The sequence below is a fragment of the Gopherus evgoodei genome, chromosome 10, assembly GCF_007399415.2.
Source record: "Gopherus evgoodei ecotype Sinaloan lineage chromosome 10, rGopEvg1_v1.p, whole genome shotgun sequence".
NCBI lineage: Eukaryota > Metazoa > Chordata > Testudines > Testudinidae > Gopherus > Gopherus evgoodei.
The window spans coordinates 19,132,039-19,153,864 of record NC_044331.1 but is presented as its reverse complement, the minus strand read 5'-3'; the positions used below and the strand labels follow the sequence as shown (position 1 = coordinate 19,153,864).

Genomic DNA, 21,826 nt, shown 5'->3' with positions numbered 1-21,826 from the left:
GCACACTGAATGTCATGGCAATCCGGAGGCATTTAGGATGGTACTAGCCTAGGTGACTGCTCCGCCCCTAAACCCTGTAGTCTGTCTCTCTGGACCTACATCACTGCAGATGCACCAGCCACACCATATACCTAAACTCCCCCCAGCAGCAGCAGAGAATGAGCCCACATAGTATGGCTATGCAGTACATACATCCCACCCTTCCTCCCTCCTGCCCTCCAGTGCAGCTGCACTGCATTGGTTCCCGGCCCCCACAGAGTAGAATTTGTCCTAGATGGATTTATTGCTAGTATGGATCTTGTAAATTTAAAATGCAGCTAGATGTGAATCAGAGCTGGGAATCAGAACGACAATAACACATTGTTTTTTGCCTACAGAAAGATTAGACACTATGTGTCAATTAGTAGACTGTGCAATGACAACAATAAGGTAAGAAAAAAGGTGATTTGTCCATTTTAGTTTAAGCAGAAAATATCACAGTGTGATCAGGAAATGGATTAACTGGATTTCTTATATTGATTTGTAGGCAGAAAGAATATGTGAACGTGTTCAGGCTGAATCTCAGACGGGTACGTTATTTCATTTTTGTAACAAGAAGCATGGGATGTATGCAGGAAAAGATTAGATAGGTCGCTAAGATCAGACTCAAACGTGGGTTACACAGCGCAGTGAAAACAATAATATTTTGATAGCAATAAAATGGTATTCCTGGGGGAGACAAAATAAATGCAAGTTATCTGTGCCAGGCAAATTTGTTTCAGAAGTGACATAAATCAAACAAACCTTGAAAATGTAATGTGTCTGTGTTAGACCCATAAGTGGGTACCACATTTGGCTCTATTTCACATTCCAGTTGTAGGTAGTGTAGTTGATGCAATCTCTATGACTAGATTAGAAATGTCAAGGACACCATCTAGATGGAATTTACATCATGGCTCATATAATTCATGGCATGCACCTTTTGCTGCTTTATTAAAAATCTGTTGCTGTTGCTATGTTGGGGTATTGCACGTGGATGGATATGATGATGAATGCACATAATTTAGGGCTTGGTCCTGCTCCCATTGAAGTTCATGGCAAAACTCGCCTTGCCTTCTATGGGCCTTAGAGTTCCAGAGTTTACAGGGTGGTTTCAATCCCAAATCAATCTGTTTATATTCTAAACAATTATGATTAGGAAATTCCCAGTTGGTTTTTTATTTAATTTAAATTTAAACCCAGATGACTGCCTCCTCCCTTAAAAAAAAAAATACTGACGTATTCTAGCAGGATTTGCCCCAAACATTACAGCTTCCAATAGTGCCACTTCAGGATCTGGGGCCAGTGCTGCAGAAGACAACAGTACATTTTAACAAGGGGTCTTGTATAGCAAGCGTGCCTCTAGGCTCCTTCCCACCTGAAGCAGGCGGTGTGTGGGACCAAGTTATGCTATTCTGCCTTCTGTTACAAACAGAAAAACAGAGGAATCAAACCCACATTCCTCATGTGCCTCTGGTGGAAGCCATCTTCCATTGGAGGGTGTGGGGGAACAGTGAGGTAGCTTAGGGAGTGAATCAGAAGAAAGCAATACCCTAGCACTCAAGGGAGTTCAGTACAAGAAGCAACCATGGATTTTGCTGTGTAACTCTACTCTCTCCTGCCTGGTGGTCTTAAGACACACATACCCCATCAGTGCTGGGATTTGCCCCTCCAGTATTGGCATTTTAGAGGATTTAAAATAAAACCTTTGTTCCTCCTCTCCTCTCTGCTAAGCCCTTGGGCTCTGCTCATAATTCAGCTCCCCGTTTGATCTTCCCACCCTAAACTAGTTCCTTTGAAGGGATGAAGGAGTACGTACACCCACACTTAGGCCTTGGCTGCACTTGCAAGTTACAGCACAATAAAGCTGCCACAGCACTGTACCTCACTCCCCGTCCACATTGGCAAGGCACGTACCGCACTGTGTCTCCACGGCTATGGCGCTGCTGGTACTCCACCTCCCTGAGAGGAATAAAGTTTATTGCACCACTGCTGCTGTGCTGTGGCGCCAGTGTAAATGGGGAGTAACATTATTACACACTGATTGACCTCCAGAAACGCCCCATAATCCTTTTAACGGAACCGTCCTCTCTTGTTTTGTTGTGAACTCCAGATGCAGAAATGCCATTTCAAAGCTCCGTTTTGGGGGCTATTTATCAAAAAAACAAACACAGCTACTGTTTACTTTGAATGAGTGAGAGGCAAGCAGGGGGGCTCCGTTTGGAGTGCCGACAGCTAACGTTTGCTTGAAGGGAGAGGCGACGTGAGAAGGGCGGGGGGTGGTGGTTCGGGTCTCTTTCAGCGAGTGGCTGCTGATCTGGTCTATGAGGAAAAAAAAGAAACAGCTGCTGTTTGCTTTCAGTTAGTGAAAAAGAGGCGGGGTGGGAGTGGGGTCTGAACTTACAAGACAGGGTGCTGACATGCTCTCAGCACTCCAAAAACCCACTCTCTCTCCCCCCACACTCCCTGTCACACTCCACCCCCCCATTTGAAAAGCACATTGCAGCCACTTGAATGCTGGGATAGCTGCCCATAATCCACTGCTCCCAATGCAGCTGCAAATGCTGCAAATGTGGCCACGATAGTGCGCTGGCAGTGTGGACAGACTGCAGCGCTTTCCCTACTCAGCTGTACGAAGGCGGGTTTAACTCACAGGGCTGTACGTGTGCAAGTGTAGCCATACCCTTAGCATCCTAGGCTGCAACTCTCTGTCTGCTCCTTCTTGTTGTACTCGGTAGTAATGCCCCCATCCCCTGCCTTAGGCAATCTCAGCTCATTGACAAACACTTATCTGGTATGAGTCAATTAAAACTAAAAAATAAGCAATGGGCCAAACCCTGTCCTCTGTTATCCTTGGGTAACCACTTTCTGTGCTAATTAACCACATCTAATGGGACTGCGTGGGCCTAAGTGAGCTCAGACATTGCCCTACTGACTTAAGTCACTATATCTGCCTTTCAGTTCCCCCATCTGTAAAACAGGAAGAACAGACTCCCTCCCATAGGCTGTTCTGAGGATTAAGTAGATAATGTCTATACATATGTGAAGGTTGGCTTACTAAATATTATTATTAATTGTACAGTCCAACAACTCTTGCATGAAGCCATTTAATGGTGATTTTCTAACTTGTGAAATATTCAGACAACAGAGAACTCTTGTCTATTGAAGTTTCTATCTTGCCTTAGAGCCAAATGCTGTCTGCCTCCAGCCCTGAACACATCTAGTGCAGGGGGTAGCCTCAAAGACAACGCAGACTCCACCCAGAGTTTGAGGGGTTGGTGGGGGTGGGACAGGGAAGTGGTCAGCGGCTTCATCACTGTGTAGACCCATAGGACCTGAGGAAGAGCTCTGTGTAGCTTGAAAGCTTGTCTCTCTCACCAACTGAAGTTGGTCCAGCAGAACATATTACCTCACCCACCTTATCTCTGTAGATCCATAAGGGGTGTTCAGGGGCCCCTCTGACCTGTACATCTCTCTTACTGGCAGTGCTGTGACTGAACCGCCACTCTGCACCAATGCCGTGGGTTGAGAAAGGACTCTAAATGCTCTTAGCCCTGGTCTACACTGGGGGGGGGGGGGAGATCAATCTAAGTTATGCAACTTCAGTTATGTGAATAACGTAGCTGAAGTTGATGTACTTAGATCGACTTACTATGGTGTCTTCACCGCGGTGAGTCGACTGCTGCTCCTTCCTCTCGCAGTGCTGGAGTACAGGAGTGGGCTCAGGGGTTGATTTATCGTGTCTAGACTAGATGCGATAAATCAGTCCCCGCTAGATCGATCACTACCCACCAATCCAGCGGGTAGTGTAGACACACCCAAAGATCCTCTACATAAAGACCATTTACTCTTGTATCTTTGCTTGAGGCAAGAGCAGCATCCAAAGAGTATGACGTGGGAGCCTCCATGGCAAGGCCAGTGTGAATACAGTTCTAAGAAGCTGTTTTCCAACCAACTGTAACATTATCCACGTTGCTCCGCTGCTATCAAGCTTTTACCTATGTTTAGTTTCCTTTAACATATAATCTGGGAAGAGCGTTTGTTGCAGTAATTGTATAACACTGATGTCTCTACAGATATTCAGACTTGCCGACACAAAGATAGGAGGAAAGGATCGCTTGATGTCAGATCCACAACCTCACGAGGAAGTGATGGTATGTTAGATAAGTGGATGTTTATATATTTTTCATATGGCTTTTTAAAACCCTCGAGACATGAATATTTCATATTTATGCAACTACCCCATGTGTTTTGCCTCTGAGCAATATTTTTATCCTATTTTTTTTGAAAACTTTAGAAATGAAAGGCCGTATTCTGCCACCCTTACTAACATTGGGTAGCACTTACTGTCATCCCATAGAATTCAATAGAGCAACTCACAAAGTAAGTTACTCTTCTTCATTAGTAAAGATAGCAGATTCTGGGCCCCGCACAAGTATTGGAGTTTGTTGTAGTTTCCCTATCTACTCTTCCCATTAAAGTCAAAGTTCAATTTCTTCTTAGTTTTTGTTTGTTTTATTTGCACTATGTTGTGTTCTACATCAGGGAGTTACACTTCATCATGGCATATCACCCTTCACCTTAGTACGTAGTTCACATACTGCAGGGTTTTGCTGGTGTTTATAAAGCTTCTGTTAAAACATGTATCAGTACATTCCAGGTAATGGTCAAAGTCTGGTGAAAATTTGAAGTAACAGATTTACCTCTAATTTTCACCAGACTTTGACCATTGCTACAAAAATAGCCTGGATTCTGATGCTGAAGATGTGCTCAGCATCAGCACACAGAATAGCGCAGAAGTAGCCACATCTTACTAGGTTACAGAACAGGAAGTAGCCTAGTTTGGTCTTTGCTGCCAAAAATTGCTAATTGACAGAAAAGATTTCCAGTCCCTGATTAATGACATCAGTTGTTATAGGCCAGAACCTCAGCTGACATAGCTCATCATCGATGAATGAAGTTCAAAGAACCTACACTGATTTACACCAGCTGATGATCTGACTCGTGTCTTGTCATGTCTTACACCCTTGTAGTATTACATGTCCCTCTTCTCCCCCCCCCCAAATATAACATATATATGGTGCTTGTGGCTGAACATTGTATAAACCATTTAAAATATAAAAACGGCAACTATGTTGCCAGGCCATTGTGGCTGCTCATCTCTGTTCTGTGTTGTTGGTAATTCAGCGTGCATCTATGTGGGCATCCTTATCAACATAGCAGGACAAGTGTGCATATGCCTGCTGTTATAGGTGGTCCTGAAGGTCATGGCAAACGAGGAATTCTTGGCTAACTCTGGATGTCATGCATTGTTATTTTAATCAGAGTGCTAATTTTGCTTTGTTTTTTGCACAGGCAGTTCACAGAGGCGACACTCCTCCATGGCCAGGATACATTCCATGACTATTGAAGCACCCATCACCAAGGTAATGCACCACTGTTAGTGTTCATGAAGTCAGACAATCGGAATTTACCTGGATTTTTTTCTGAAATACTCTGGCAGAAACTCTCTGCACAGCACCTGACCTGAGTAGCTGGGCCACATGCAATGGCTGTAGAAGCTTATGCTGGCCCTTACACCACATCTTCCCTTTCTCCCATCTCCCACAGTGAGTGACTGGAAGGATCCAGGAAGTGGCAAATGCTCTGTTCCCAATCCACTCTTGCCCCCAATACTGTCCCTGCCTGTCCCTTCCACCTGCCACACAGGAATGTGCACCCTCTGCATCACTCTCCGCATTCAGCCCCCTCTTTAGCACAATCACACTGGTTCTGTTGCCTGGAGGCGCTCTGCCCATGCAAAGGAAGGGACTGGATTTCCCCTTCATGCATATTCATTGTAATGCATAGGGGCTGACTTTTATTTTTCCCCAGGGGTGCTCCGCCCTGAGGTCCTGCCTCCACTCCACCCCTTCTCCCAAGACCCTGCCCTCAATCTGTCTCTTCCTACCTTGGCTCTGCTCCCTCTCCAGCGGCCCCACTATCGCTCCGCCTCTTCCCACTTCCGCTCCAACCCCTCCCTGAGGTCCCCACCTGCCTGCTGCGTGCTGCTCTCTGCCCTCCCCCAGCTCCTTCCCCAGCCCCCAAACAGCTGATTGGCACCGAGCACCCACTTTTTTTTTTCTGTGGGCGTTCAAGCCCTGGAGCACTCACAGAATCAGTGCCTGTGTTGTAATGTATCTGAAGAAATCATTCAAGAGAACAACAAATATCAGTTACTTAATAAAGTGACCTTCTGATACAGGTAGTAGGGGATTGTACTGAGTCTGTTTGGAAATACTTTGAGTGAGTGTCTTAAGACAGGAAGTTGCCTAATAAGAATGACCTCTTTAAAGCATTTATAGTGAAAAGTGCAAGGTCATGCACTTAGGGATTAATAATAAGAATTTTAGATATACATTGGGGACACATCAGTTGGAAGCAACAGAGGAGGAGAAGGACCTTGGAGTATTGGTTGATCACAGGATGACTATGAGCCGCTAATGTGATATGGCCGTTAAAAAAGCTAATGCGGTCTTAGGATGCATCAGGCGAGGTATTTCCAGCAAAGAAAAGGAGGTGTTAGTACCGTTATATAAGGCACTGGTGAGACCTCATCTGGAATACTGTGTGCAGTTCTGGTCTCCCATGTTTAAGAAGGATGAATTCAAACTGGAACAGGGTCAGAGACAGGCTACTAGGATGATCCGAGGAATGGAAAACCTGCCTTATGAAAGGAAACTCAAAGAGCTTGGCTTGTTTAGCCTGGCCAAAAGAAGGCTGAGGGGGATATGCTTGCTCTTTATAAATATATCAGAGGGATTAATATTAGGGAGGAAGAGGAATTATTTAAGCTTAGTACCAATGTAGACACAAGAACAAATGGGTGTAAACTGGACACTAGGAAGTTTAGACTTGAAATTAGACGAAGGTTTCTAACCATTAGAGGAGTGAAGTTCTGGAACAGCCTTCCAAGGGGAGTAGTGGGGGCAAAAGACATATCTGGCTTTAAGACTAAGCTTGATAAGTTTATGGAAGGGATGGTATGATGGGATAGCTTAATTTTGGCAATTGGTCTTTGATTATCAGCAGATAAGTATGCCCAGTGGTCTGTGATGGGATGTTGGATGGGATGGGATCTGAGTTACTGCAGAGAATTCTTTTCTGAGTGCTGGCTGGTGAGTCTTGCCCACATGCTCAGGGTTTAGCTGATCGCCATATTTGGGGTCGGGAAGGAATTTTCCTCCGGGGCAGACTGGCAGAAGCCCTGGAGATTTTTCGCCTTCCTCTGTAGTGTGGGGCATGGGTCACTTGCTGATGGATTCTCTGCAGCTTGAGGTCTTCAAACCACAATTTGAAGACTTCAATAACTCGGACATAGGTTAGGGGTTTGTTATAGAAGTGGATGGGTAGGGTTCTGTGGCCTACTTTGTGCAGGAGGTCAGACTAGATCAGATTGGTCCCTTCTGACCCTAAAGTCTATGAGTCTATGAATCTATAAGCCTCGATCCTGCTCCCACAGTCAGTAAAAGACTTCAGTGTTTCACTATTGATCCCCTAGAGATTTCACAGTAGTTCTACACAATCTGAATTAAGTACTGCTATGTTTAAAAGCGGTAACTTCTCATATTAGTCACTGAGAATCTCTTTTCTTCAATCGCTTATAAATTTCAAGAGTTTCTTATATTAACCTAGGTAATAAATATTATCAATGCTGCACAAGAAAGCAGTCCCATGCCTGTCGCAGAAGCTTTAGATCGAGTGTTGGAGATTCTAAGAACCACTGAGTTATACTCTCCGCAACTTGGGACAAAAGATGAAGATCCACATACAAGTGATCTCGTTGGCGGATTAATGACAGTGAGTACATATGATGGCAAATGATTGCTGACATAAATGCTGGGGCCTGGATTCTCCTTGCATTTACTCTAGTTTACATCAGTGTAGCTTCAGTGGAACTCCATTGATTTAAATGGATTCAATCCTGATTTTTACATTGTTACAAGTGAAGGGAGGATCAGGCACCTTGATTTTTTTTTTTTATGGAATACTCAAGTATATGTATTAAAGTTCTGTGCATATGTTGGGAGCCCAAACTGCATCATATGATGCACACATGTGAGGCAGGGGAGATTGTGCAGGAGGTGGAGGTGGGCAGACTTCTGTGGGAGGCAGAGGGTGGGGGTGGGTGCCTACAGGAGTCTCGGGGGGGGTGGTTGTGAGGGAGGTAGGGAAGGGCTGCTGGCTGCCTGCAGGAAGTTAGGAGGCAGGGGTGCCCCCCAGTTCGCTCTCACTTCCTGTCGGGGCCAGATGGCAAGTGCCCAGCCAACCCTTCATCTTCTCTGCCAAGCCCAATGAGATAGGAGGCTGCTCCCACTGTTGCTTCCCACCAGCAAGCCTGGCTGTCCTGCAGGGCACACGCACAGAGGCCTCTCCAAGCCCAGCTCCCCTGCAGCCTGCCTGACCCGAACAGACTGCATCAGTGTAGTACATGCCAGCAGGATCTGTATGGGGCATTAAAGCACCACCGATTAGCGCACTCTGCACTTCATACCACTGTAGACCAGTCTGCAGCCCCATGGAAAATTGTTTCTCCCAGAAATCTGCCCCCCGCCCCCCGAGCCAGTTGTCTACCTTACCTACAGCTTGAGTGGCTTTTGTATCTTGGTCCTGCTTTGAGCAGGGGGTTGGACTAGATGACCTCCTGAGGTCTCTTCCAACCCTAATCTTCTATGATTCTATGATCTACCCTTTGAATTGGCACATATCAGTAATTCATTGCTCACTTCATTCCATCTGAACCAACCTCTGTAAATGTGTGTTCTGATCCCACACAACCCCCAACGTCAGTCCATGTTCACATGGCATAAGGATTCACAGAATGTTAGGGTACCATAATATACAAAATCCTCACTGGATATAGAACAAAAACTTTTACAAAGCAAAGGGAGATCAGAGAAGGGATGTCTCAGAGGATTAATGTATCGTCTATATTTATTTTTAAAATGATCTACAAGAAACATTTATTCAGCAAAGGATAAGTTGAAAATTGAATTAAATTATTCCATCTCATGTACAAACGGCATTATATTGGTAATCTGGCAGCACAAGCAGAGGATGCACTGCTCGTGGTGAACAAGGAACCGTCTACGAAATGACATGGCTTATCAGTGTTAAATGGCAGACACCAACAAACACTCTCATCAGGAACAAACAAGGCCACCTACTAACAACCGAAAAAGAACAAGAAATGCGCTGGACAGAGCATTTCAAAGAATTGCTGAACAGGGAGCCATCTAAAGAGGAAGCAAACGTCCAGGAGGCAGAAGAAGATCTTGATATCAACACAGACACCTCAGCTAAGGAAGAGATCATTCAAGCCATCAAATCCTTAAAAAATGGGAAAGCTCCTGGCAAGGATAACTTGAATGCAGAATTGTTCACGGTAAATCCTAAATTAGCAGCAGCTATCATGGACCCTCTATTTACATCAGTCTGGGAAAGGAAAAAAGTGCCAGATGGGTGGACCAATGAGGTTATAGTGAAGATACCCAAGAAAGAAACTCTCGGTGATTGTAATAACTGGCGTGGTATCACACCTTTATCTGTGCCAAGCAAAGTATTGTGTGAGATCATAGTCCAGTGTATATTAGAGGCAGTTGATAGTGTTCTCAGAAAGGAGCAAGCTGGTTTTTGGAAAGGGCGTGGATGCACTGACCAAATCTTCACTCTACTAAACATAATAGAACAGTGCTTAGAATGGCAACAGCAACTCCACATAAATTTCATAGACTTTGAGAAGGCTTTTGATAGCATTCACAGGACCAGCCTATGGCACATTCTGCGGGCATATGGAATTCCATTCCATATAATAAATGTCATCAAAAGCTTCTATTTCAACTTTCCATGCAGTGTTGATCACAGTGAGCTCAGTTTTGAAGTCAAAACAGGAGTACATCAGGGGTGTGTCATATCTGCAATCCTCTTCAGCATGGTCATCGACTGGGTAATGCGGAGTACAACAGAAGACATGCCAAGAGGCATTAAATGGACACTCTTCTCATCCCTTGAAGACCTGGACTTCGCTCTCCTATCACATACCCAACATGATATACAAGAAAAAACAACTCGACTCATCACATTCAGCCAGCAAATCGGACTGAAAATCAACCGCAATAAAACAGATATCATAACCTTTAATATTGCCTCACCATCACTAGTCTGGATAGAGGATTATGTTCTCACCCATGTAGAAACATTCACATACTTGGGCAGACCATCAGCCAGGACGGTGGAACAAGCCAGGGCATCCGAAACAAAATCAATAAAGCCAGGAACACCTTCAGGAATTTAAATACAGTCTGGAAATCATCACAATACAATACCAAAACCAAACTCAAGATTTATCAGAGCTGCATACTTCTAACACTACTTCATAGTGCAGAATGCTGGGGAATGAGAAAGTATGACATAGCCGAACTGTCTTCATTCCATACAACCTACCTCAGAAAAATCCTCCATATCTTTTGGTCCAGAACAATCTCAAACCAAGATCTATTGACACAGTGCAGCCAAGAGAATCTGAGCACCATCATTGCCAGGAGGCATTGGAGATGGATCGGTCATGTGCTTCGGATGGAAACTGATTCCATCACCAGAGTAGCAATAAGATGGACACCTGAAGGCAAGCAAAAATGAGGCCGCCCAAAAACAGCATGGCGAAGAGCTGTGGAAGCCAAGCTGAAAAACCCAGGACGCAGCTGGGGAACCACTGAAAAACTTGCCAGAAACAGATAGGAGCGGAGGAGCTTCGTCACTTACCTAAATGCTAGAGGTGTGATGGGAACATCATGATGATGATCTCATGTACAGGAGTATCTGTGTGTGTCATGTAGGCTATTATTATTTGAATTTTATTAAACTCAATATGGGAAGGGCATTGAGAATCAGAACGTAGATTTGCCAGCTGTAATCGAATCTGGTATCTCAACTGTAACAAAATCTAGTCCTTTATTCTCGAGGACACACTGAGTCTGGTGTCTTGAATATTTGTGTCACAGCAGTGCTATTGAAGAAATGTTTAACTTGCTTTAACAGCAGGACAGCCTTCCCCATAAGTCACAAAACTCCAGACTAATTTACTTACAAATCTTAAAATAGAAACTAGATGTAATAATTCTTATAAGTGCAGACATTACACAGGTCAGATATGGCACCCAGATTTGCTTCTGTTGTACACTAGGCATATAATGTTATTAGTAAGTTAGAAAGGTGTGTTTATAAAGGGATTTTTTTAACAACTAGTTTATACATACAGAGCCAACATTAATTCACTGCATCTAAAAGATGTTGGGCTAAATCCTGCTTGCATCTGTGAAGCAAGCAGGAATTGGTGCAATATTGTTAAACTGATGAGTTTAAGGGTAAGTATCAAATACATAATTCTGTTTATTTTAACCACTGAGGGCAAGATTGTGCCTTTAGGCACAAGCCCAGAATTAAACCAGGGAAGCACTGACTCTCAGGTATATATCTCTGAGGCACATTTCCTTCCCGCTTTCTCTTTGCCCACAGTAAAATGTTGCTGGCCTGAACTAGCAGCAAGTCACAAGAGCCTTTGTACAGGGCTACCAGGAGAGGTGAGTGGAGCCAACACTCCACCTATTCCCTTATACTGCTCACCCACGTGCTCTACAGGGAATGACTGGACACATCCAGACCCAAGGTCCAGATAGCACATACGAAGATGGAAGCAGAGTTCTTGCTGTGGGCATATTGTCTGAAACCACAATATGAGGCTTAAGAAATTACTGCTCAGATAGAACCTAGTTAATTTTGTGACCTGCATCTTGCTATCTCCCTTCCATTATGATCTACTGAGAAGGTGAAGTATTTCTACGGGTATATCTAAAACATTTGGATATAAGCAAAGACAGACAAAGTAAGATAAGCTAGCTTCTAAGGATGAAACAAGACTAGTCAAGCTTATGCAGAATCATTGCACTATTAGTTAGTGCCATGTTAGATAACTTATACAGTACTTTACATTTGGAATAGAGAGTACATGAGAACTTTTTTGATTATCAATTTTTATTTAACAGGATGGTTTACGAAGATTATCGGGAAATGAATACATATTGTCAGCAAAACGTAAGTTTTCTCTTTGCAGTTTTTGGGAAGCAAAAAATTATGATCTAACAGATTTAAGAAACATAGTAAATGTTTTGATCAAATGTTCCGAGGACTTTTTATTTTTTTATTTATACACAATTTTCTACTGCATTACAAACAGCAGCAGAGGAATTGCTAAGGAAGTTTAAGGTTTTGCAGAGAAGAGAAGCCACAGTGTTTAGTAAAAGTATTGCAGTAAATTAATTGTATTCCCTAAATATATTTCTTAACAGAAACTCATCAGGTTCCTGGCAGTTTGATCTCCCCTATCTCCCTTAATGACATCCCACCACGGATAGCACAAGCAATGGAAAATGAAGAATACTGGGACTTTGATATCTTTGAACTGGAGGCTGCAACCCATAAAAGGTTAGTAAGGCAAAAAAAACTGTAAGTTAAAGCTACCAAGAATTAGCTGCTGATTCGTCGTCATCAGTCAGCGTTTTAATTTCTCTCTCTCTACTTTTCAAACTGGGATCCCTTTTTTCAAAAGGAGAACATGTGTAACTTCCTCATTTGTGCATGTTCCTTACCTTGCTTGCTTCCCATACTTTTAAGTACCTTCTGCACTATGACAAATTTATTTTCTTCTGATTTCTAAAGAGAAATATTGGCTGCATCTGAAGCCCTCATATATCTTTTGATGTGGCATTGAAAAAAGGCAACGTCATCTTGGAAGCCTTCCCTTTCTTTTCACATTACTAGAAAATCTTGACAGAGCTTGCTGTTGGATTCTGGGGATCCAAATTATATCCATTTTGAACTACAAACTATGTGCAGTGTGAATTTACTGTGTTTACAGAAAGTATTGATAGATCACACCTTATTTCTGCTCCTTGTAGCCAGAGTGTATTTATTTCTAAAAACAATGACTTCAACTGGAAGTAGGAGAAGGGCCCCAATTCTATAAACTCACCAGACTACACTTTTGTTCATACTACAAGATACAGACTCCTTATCTGTCATTGCACAGCTGTAGATCAGGAGTTGTAACAGACTCTAATATACTTCAGTAGCAGGAAATGCAATAATCAACCTTATAACTCCATTATAAATCCCTGTTTTTACTCGTTAATACCTGTTAAAATTTCCCTGTGGGGCTGAAATTTTCTATGCTTTGTCTTGGCCTAAAGGTGAAATATCCTTTTCGAAATCTATTACGTCTGTTCGATGTTTGTTCTGATATCATTTGAGATTCCACAAGATTCTAATTTAAGGACTAGATCCTGCAAAGTACTGATTATCTTACTTTTGTGTCAAAGTCCTTGATCTTTACCCATGCTTATTCAAGCTCTTTTCTGCATAAGCACCCAAAAAAAAAACCCAAAAAAACAAGAAACAACAAACACATGCATTTGGAAAAATTCTGATGTTTTGTTATTCCTTAACATGACATTGTAACTTAAGATTTTATTGCAAATGGAGAAACTTATGTCCCAAATTTTATGCCTTTTCCTTTGCCTCGTGTTCCCATAAGTAAAGAGGTTACAGATACAAATAGTTTTAAACAAATGGTATTCAGTCCATGTGAATTATTGTGTTAAATGTGAATTTTGCAGTTAATGAAGCGTTAATTATATCACCGTCAATACATATAGGCTAACTATGTAGTTTCTGTGTTTCTGCTGGGAAGAGGCAAAAGGTGATAGATTGTTGCAACTTTCTCTAATTAAAAGAATTATAATTTACATCGCTCACATGTTCTTTCTTGTCCTTTCTATGTTTAAATAAAAGCTAACCATTTGTTAAGAAAATTCAAGTGAGCGTTCTGTGAATCACAGCTGTGAGTAAGTTATTCGTGCTCTTTTCAAGTCCAAGCAGTCATACAGAAGTGGTGCCAAGAAAAAAAGCTCATTAAATCTAAACTCAGTGCTGTGAGAGTGACAGTTCCCTGATACAGAAGCACAGTGAGCTCTCTGCCTACTAATGCTACATAGTAATAACTCTCTCCTAGCTGCCACGCGTGTGAGGGTAGTTTGATTTGAAGGCCAGATGTTCTAGCATGTTATGGTGATACTATTTAAGTAGATGAACATTTTCAAACATGCCTACCAAAAGGGTAAGATGGGCGAGGTACTGTATATACTCGTTCGAATTTTTTTAGTAAAAAAGGGAAGCACCAGAGAAGGGGGTCGGCTTGTGAACGGGTATAGAGAGGGAGATGTGGGTCACAGCCCCTCTCCCCAACAGTGGGAGCAAGGAGAGGCAGCACAGCCAGCAGAGCCAGAAAGGAAGAGGCGGGGCCAGAGTCTCTGCACTTCTGGCAGTGCTGCTCTCCCCCAAGCCTCCGAAGCAGCTGCAGCTCCAGGGCTGGCAGGCTGCAGCTGTGCCCCTCGGCCCTGCCCCCCAGAGCAGGCTGTGGTCACACCGCCCAGGCGCTGGAGCACACTGCGACCACAGTGCCGGCCCAGCCCGCTGGAACATGCTGCGTCCGTGCCAGGGGCGGCTCTAGGGATTTTGCCACCCCAAGCACGGCAGGCAGGCTGCCTCAGGCTGCCTTCACCAAAGCCACGGGACCAGCGGACCCTCCGCAGGCGAGCCACCGAGGGCAGTCTGCCTGCCGCCCTCGTGGCACTGGCAGAGCGCCCCCTGCGGCTTGCCGCCCCAAGCATGCGCTTGGCGTGCTGGGGCCTGGAGCCGCCCTTGGTCCGTGCCACCCGGTCTGACCTACCAGAGCAGGCTGAGCAGCATGGCCGCAGCCTCCGGAGCAGCTTCAGCCAGGTCAGAGACCCTCCCCTGGCCCTCCCCAGATAAGATGGGATGGGGAGAGTGTGGGAGTTCTGGTCTAAGGGTGGGGTCATGTGGGGGGTGGTCCCAGGGGTTACTCCCTTGACTTCCAGCTTCTCCCTCCCAAAAAAGTTTCCCCACCAATTGCTGTCCCGTCCCGTAAGGGTAAGCAGCTGGCGCACCGGGACACTTTGTTTACTTAGGTTTATCTCTGTGCCTGCAGACACTCGAGGTAAACAAAGTTTGCTGACCCCTTAATTACAGGGTCGGCTTATGAACAGGTTATACAAATTTTCCATTTTTCTTATGCATCTCGGGGAGGTCGGCTTATAAACGAACCGGCTTATGATCGAGTATATACAGTAATATCTTTTATTGGCTCAACCAACTTCTGTTGGTGAGAGAGACAAGCTTTTGAGCCATACACAGCTCTTCTTCAGGTCTGGGAAAGATGCTCCCAGCATCTCAGCAAAATGCAAGGGGTTTGGATGGGAGGCTGGAAACTGGGGCAAACTCCCTGGAGGGGCGTTAAGTGCTGGGGGCAGTCTTTGGGGGGAGGAGGGTCCTGGGTGCATGGGGAGAAGTTCCTGGGTGGGAGACTGGATGCTGGAGAGGCAGTCCCTGGAAGGGGGGTGTTCTGCCCTGGTCAGGGCTCTCTACCTCTGCAGGACAGGCACATGTGCCGGCCCAGTGTTGGGGGGGGTCTGGATGCTGGAGGGACAGTCCCAGTGGGGTTGCGTGATTGGGGGAATTCCCTGGCGGGGGAAGGAGTCTGGGGAGGGGCTGGGGGACAGTCCCTGGGTTCATGGGGAGATGGATGCACAGGGGAGCTAGGTGCACAGGGGCAGTCCCTGGCGGGGGGGGGGGCATCCCCTCTTGGATGGCAGGCTCCACAGCTGTGCTCTCCATGCCACACCACTGCCCAGCCGCATTACCAACAGCAGCACAGAAGTGAGGGTGGCAATACGCCATGCTACCCTTACAATAGACTCATTCATTTTAACAGGTAATGTTTTGACTGACTTTGCTAATTTAAAATGCTTGTGGTAAACATTTGCCAGTGTTGAAATGAAAGGTGCTATATTGCTTTGAATCATATTACTGCCATATAATACAGTCAAACCCCGCCATAACGCGCCCCGCTGTAACGCAAAATTGCATATAACGCGATCGCAGATTGGCTCCCCTTTAAGGTACAGTATAATACAGTATGGTACTGTACCAATGGTCCCCAACACCATGGCAGGGGAGAGAAGCTGCAGCCTCGCACCTGCTGGGGACAGAGAATTCCGAGGCTACTGGCGCCGGTGCTCTCTGTCCCCAACAGGTGTGGGGCCGAGCTTCTCTCCGGCTTCTCCGAGGCTGCAGGCACCGGTGCCCTCTGTCTCCGGCAGGCGGGGAGCTGTGGCTCCTCTTGAAGTGGGAGAGAAGCCACGGCCCCGCACCTGCCGAGGATGGAGAGTACCAGCACCCGCAGCCCCGGAGTTCTCTGTCCCTGGCAGGTGGGGGGCCGCAGCTCCTCTCCCCTGCTGGGCACTAGGCACCAGGGGCACTAGGTGGTGCACCTCAATGCACCGCTTTGGGGACCACTGAAAACCTGACTGATTTGAAACCCCGCTATACCGCAACCCCGCATTTAGTGCGATGGAATTTTTTGGACCCCAAAGGTCGCATTATAGCGGGGTTTCACTGTAAATACTAAATGTTATTTTTTTGTAAATTTGCAGGCAGAATATATATATTGTGTGGATGCGGCTCACATAACACACAGAGAGCTGCATATGCAGCCCACAATGGTAAATAGGTTGAGAAACACTGATCTAGGTACTTACAAATGATTGTTTCCAGTATCTCTCCAAGTATTGAAGTTAGGCTGACAGGTCTATAATTCTCCTGGTCCTCTTTGTTCCCCTTTTTAATGCTGCAGGTACTATGTTTGCCCTTCTCCAGTCCTCTTGGACTTCATCTGTCTTCCATGAGTTCTTGAGTATAGTTGCTAATAGTTCCAAGATTGCTTCAGCCGGTTCCTTAGGATGAATTTCATAAGGCCCTGCCAACTTGAATACACCTAGTTTATCTAAATAGTCTTTAATCTGTTCTTTCTCTATTTTGGCATGTGTTCCTTCCCCTTGTTAATATTAATTCTGTTGAGTATCTGGTCATCATTAACCTTTTTAGTGAAGACTGAAGCCAAATAGGCATTAAACATCTCAGCCTTCTTGATGTCATCAGTTATTAGCTCTCTTTCCCTGCTAAGCAGTGGACCTGCACTTTCCTTCATCTTTCTTCTGCTCCTAATGTATTTAAAGAACCTTTTCTTATTGCCTTTTGCATACCTTGCCATTTTGTGCCTTAGCTTTTCTGATTTTGTCCCAACATGCATGTGCTATTCCTTTATATGCCTCCTTAGCAATTTGGCCCTGTTTCCATTTTTTGTGGGATTCCTTTTTGATTTTCAGGTCATTAAAGAGCTCCTGTTAGAGCCATATTGGCCTCTTACTGTTCTTCCTTTCAAGTTGTGCCTTTAATATTGTGTCCTTGGGAAACTGCCAATTCTCTTGAACGCCTTTATCCCTTAGATTTTCTTGCATAGGACCTTACCCGCCAGTTCTCTGAGTTTATTGAAGTCTGCCACTGTCTGTATTCTGCTTCTCTCATTCCTTCCTTTGCTTAGAATAATGAAATCTATCATTTCATAGTCACTGTTACCCAAAGTGCCTTCCACCTTGAAATTCGCAACCAATTCCTCTCTGTTGGTCAGATTCAAGTCTCAGATGTCTCTCCCCTGGTTACTTCCTCCACTTTCTGAAATCAAAAATTTGTCCCTGATACATTCCAAGAACTTATCGGAAATTTCATGTTTTGCCATATTATTTTTCCAACAGATCTCTGGGTAGTTAACGGCCTTCATTACTATCAGGTCTTGTGTTTTGGCTCTTTCTGTTTGTTATAGAAAGGCCTCATCCACCTCCTCTTCTTGATTTGGTCGTCTGTAATAGACCCCTACCATGACATCACCCCTATGTTGTTTCCCCTTTTATCTTTACCTAGAGATTTTCAGTCGGTTTGCCTCTCACCTTCTTCTGGACCTCAGAACATAATGCAACACCTCCTCCCTTTGTTCCCTGTCAAGTCTTCCTGAATAGGCTATACCCCTCTATACTAATATTTTCTCTCTTGGATTGAAAAATACTGCTTGCTCTCTGCTTTGGGATTAGACGTTATTCCAGGCTGCTTTAATTGTCCTGTGATTTTTGTTCTCTAGTACAATGTGGGGCTTGATTCCTGCATTCCAGCTGTTGCTTCCTGAGTTGACATGAGCAAGGAGTGCTGGAGAGAGCGTGCTGACACTCTGACCTTGTCTACACTGTGGTATTAGTTTTAATCTCTACATGTCCGTTCCCCCCTAGTGTCCCACCTTTGCACTACCACTGCTGCAGCTCCCCCAACATTGGCAAGAGTGGGAGCACTAATATAAGCAAGGTACCTTTGACGGTGTGCTCTAGCACTCCCTCTGGTGGAGCTGTAACACTGATACAGCAACACTGGGATATTTGAAGAACAATGTGAATATAGACTGGAGGGGAGTGAGTAGTGCCTCTTCTCCCTGAGCAGCAAGCACTGCGTCACCTCCAATCTCTCTCTACTGCAGGAAGGTTGATGAGCCATGGAATCTTGAGGGTAGGCTGGCAGGGGACACAGAGCTCTGAGAGAGACAGAAGACTCCCTAAAACAAAAATTGTAAATGGATTTACCAGGAGGATAGAGCCTGTTCAGCATTTTAATAATTCTCAGGAACTTCCAGAAGTATCAGTCTCAAACACTGTGGTTAGGTGGAAGCCTTCTACAAATCTTGAGTATATTTTTATGAACAATTGAACTGTTATACTTAATCTAACATATCAACAGTTTAGAAATACTTTTTCTGCTAATCTCATTTGCTCTGTCTAGTTTTCCTTCTAACTTATTTGTTTTAAAACTTTGTCTCTTTTTCTCTCCAGGCCTTTGGTTTATCTTGGTCTCAAAATGTTTGCTCGCTTTGGAATCTGTGAATTCCTAAACTGTTCAGAATCAACTTTGAGGTCGTGGTTACAAGTTATTGAAGCCAACTACCATTCTTCCAACTCCTATCATAATTCTACTCATTCTGCAGATGTCCTGCATGCGACTGCCTATTTCCTGTCCAAAGAAAGGGTAAAGGTAAGTGTACAGTTATAAGAAATATAGTAGAGGTGGAAAATACGTGAGTTGTGGGAACATTAGCAGAAATCAACCTTAATAACTGATATATAGGGCCAGAGCTTCAGCTGATGTAAATCAACATAGTACTTGTGAAGTCAAGGGAGCTTTGCTGATTTACACAAGCTGAGGAGCTGACCTTAGTTAAGAAACTGTGTCTGGTAGTAGTTTCCAGCACTACAGAGCTGGGCTGTACTTGGAAGGAGGTAGAGAAAGCCTTCTTTTAAAAGAAAACAATCCATTACAGTGACCCCAGCAGTGTGAAAGTCAAATGAGTGAGCAACATTTTCTCATTGGAAATACACTCTCCAATAGGTCTTTAAAATAAAAGTCCATTTAAGGCTGATTTGCACCACACCATCAGAACAAAGCAGCCTTGTTCCTTGTCTGTCCTTTCCCAGGAGGATCACCCCCATATAGAGGATACCCAGGTGTCATGGAGAAAGCATAGCAGCTCCAACACCAAACCTAGCCCTTTGCTATTGCCAACATCAGTGATGTGGCGGCAAAAAAAGAAGCATGTCTGGGGTTTCCTTATGTCCTGTGACCATATTGGTCCATTGGGGCCTGTGATGGGGTGTATACCTCCCACAGGCCCTGACAGGGTTTATGTGGGGCTTAGAGGAGCCTGGCTGCACATGGAGGGAAATCCAGGCTTAATTGAACATGAAGATCAGCTCGGCAGGAGCTGGTGACTATGAAACCAAGACGTTTGCAGCAGAAAGGGGCTGTGGGGAGAGAGTCTGTAGTCACTCTCTGGGGGAATAAAAGAGGTGGGCAGCAGTACAAGGAGGCAGCAAGCATGCTGAGGGAGAAGACCTTGACTTCCAGCTATAGGATCCCTGGGCTAGAACCCAGAGTAGAGGGTGGGCCTGGATTCCCCTACTAGCCACAGAATAAGATGAGCTGAAACCCCCTGAAGTAATGGGTGTAAGGACTGTGGAGCCCAGAGACGGGCGGAAGACCTGCTGTAAGGTCACTGGACTGCATCTTGGTTGGACTCTTGTTACACCAGAAGTGGTGGACTAAAGTGTAACCTGGCTGCGGGGCCAAGTTGCGGGAAGAGAGACCACCACAACGACAGAGCAACTATCAGCAGGGGGCACCTTACAGGGAGACAGCCGCTGTGCCATGTCCAGCCAATGGAGGTGAGCCTGCGGTGAGGGAATCCTTTACAGTTACAGGACTGTTGGCTGCTTAAAATATACTGGGGGAACAGACTGGCATACAGCTGGCCTGGGATCTGGGGAGTGCAAAGGTAAACTAAAGCCACACTTACACGCACGTGTCCTGTGGCATTGGGTGCTTCTCTGCTACAGCTTTGGACCAAACTTCCTATCCTGAAATTGGCCTCCCTGAGCCTATTGCTACTGCTGGAACCTTGCTCAAAGGGACATCATTTGTGATTGTAAACAAGTTTCTAACCTCTCATTAAAGCTGGTATATGTATTATAACCTGGAGCTGCAGCTCATTAACCTGCTCTCCAGAGGCCGACTCTCAGGCAATATATGCCACGGAGGAGAGAGAATTCCACTGGAAGTTTTCAATCCTCAAGTTGCCAAGGTTTGGATGCGGTCCCATGACTATCTGTGACAAACAGATGTGATCTGGAATCATTCCAATGCCAAAGAAGTGCGACCGCCCTTCCCTTTTTGAAAAAGTTTTTTATTCATCTGCAGGATGCACAGGAAAAGAAAAATTGTAATAAACAAAAGCAAAGTAGAAGAATGCCAGCTTCTGACATCCATACTCACACTGAGTAATACCGTACTTCTTGAATAGACCTATTGAGATCATTGGGACAACGTGCCAAGCCAGGTGCTACTCAGTGTGAATAAGGGTTGTCACTTTACTGCAGTATTTCTGGGCCAGATTCTTGACTGAGCATTAAGAAAAATCATACCTGGGCCACAAAATAATGAAACAGTGTTTGTAGAACTGTGTTTTCATTGGTGTGCAGTAGGGTTTAGCATGACATCCATGTGACATCAATGTATGATGGACTGTAAATTCATCCAAAGCTGGACAGAGCATAGCGATCTCATCAAACCAAGGGAATAAGCCTGGGACACATTGCTGTTGCCCCATAGAGTCTATAGGGGACAGGACATAGATAAGGAAAGCATCCTGGACTTCCACCTGGACTGCGTCAGCCATGGCTACACTGTTCTTGTTCTCTCTGTATGTCCAGGTATCATGAAAGAAGTATTGCAGGCAGGTGCTGGTTTGTTGAGCTGAAATTTTGATGATCCAAATAAAGCTGGAGTTCACAAGTTGTTCCTGATGGCCCCAATGTGGTTGGTTTGTTGGTTTCCATAGACTGCTGATGCAAGTACCAATGAACCTCTACAATCGGTGTGTCTCGTAGAAGGGCCCGTTAACGCTAGCAATGCAAGTGGACCTGCTACAATTGAGGGCTTGTCTATACGGTCCTACGGTGCAGACTAAGGGGGTATCAACTGAAGCACACACTAGAGTGTTGCGCTGTAACTACCCCATATAGACCCTGCTAGCACCTAGTTTGTGCTTACGTAGTCCTGTTTGAAACAGGACTTTGTTAACACAAACTAAGTACCTTTTCATTCCCACTAGCCTTGTCAACGCAGGGCAGTTTACAGGGCAGTTTACAGCACAAAACTTTATTGCACACTACAGGTCTCACTCCTGTAGTCTGCACAGCAGGGCCATATA

General features: G+C 44.8%; 1 protein-coding gene across 1 annotated transcript in view; it reads left to right on the top strand.

Moving 5' to 3' along the window:
• Positions 1 to 21,826, top strand: part of LOC115658931 (high affinity cAMP-specific and IBMX-insensitive 3',5'-cyclic phosphodiesterase 8A-like) — a 204,303-nt gene that overhangs the window by 159,572 nt on the left and 22,905 nt on the right. Inside the window, 8 exon segments of the mRNA XM_030578483.1 lie at positions 378 to 429; positions 527 to 569; positions 4,095 to 4,172; positions 5,374 to 5,444; positions 7,693 to 7,857; positions 12,099 to 12,147; positions 12,402 to 12,537; positions 18,897 to 19,095. Coding sequence (XP_030434343.1) covers positions 378 to 429; positions 527 to 569; positions 4,095 to 4,172; positions 5,374 to 5,444; positions 7,693 to 7,857; positions 12,099 to 12,147; positions 12,402 to 12,537; positions 18,897 to 19,095 — 793 coding nt within the window.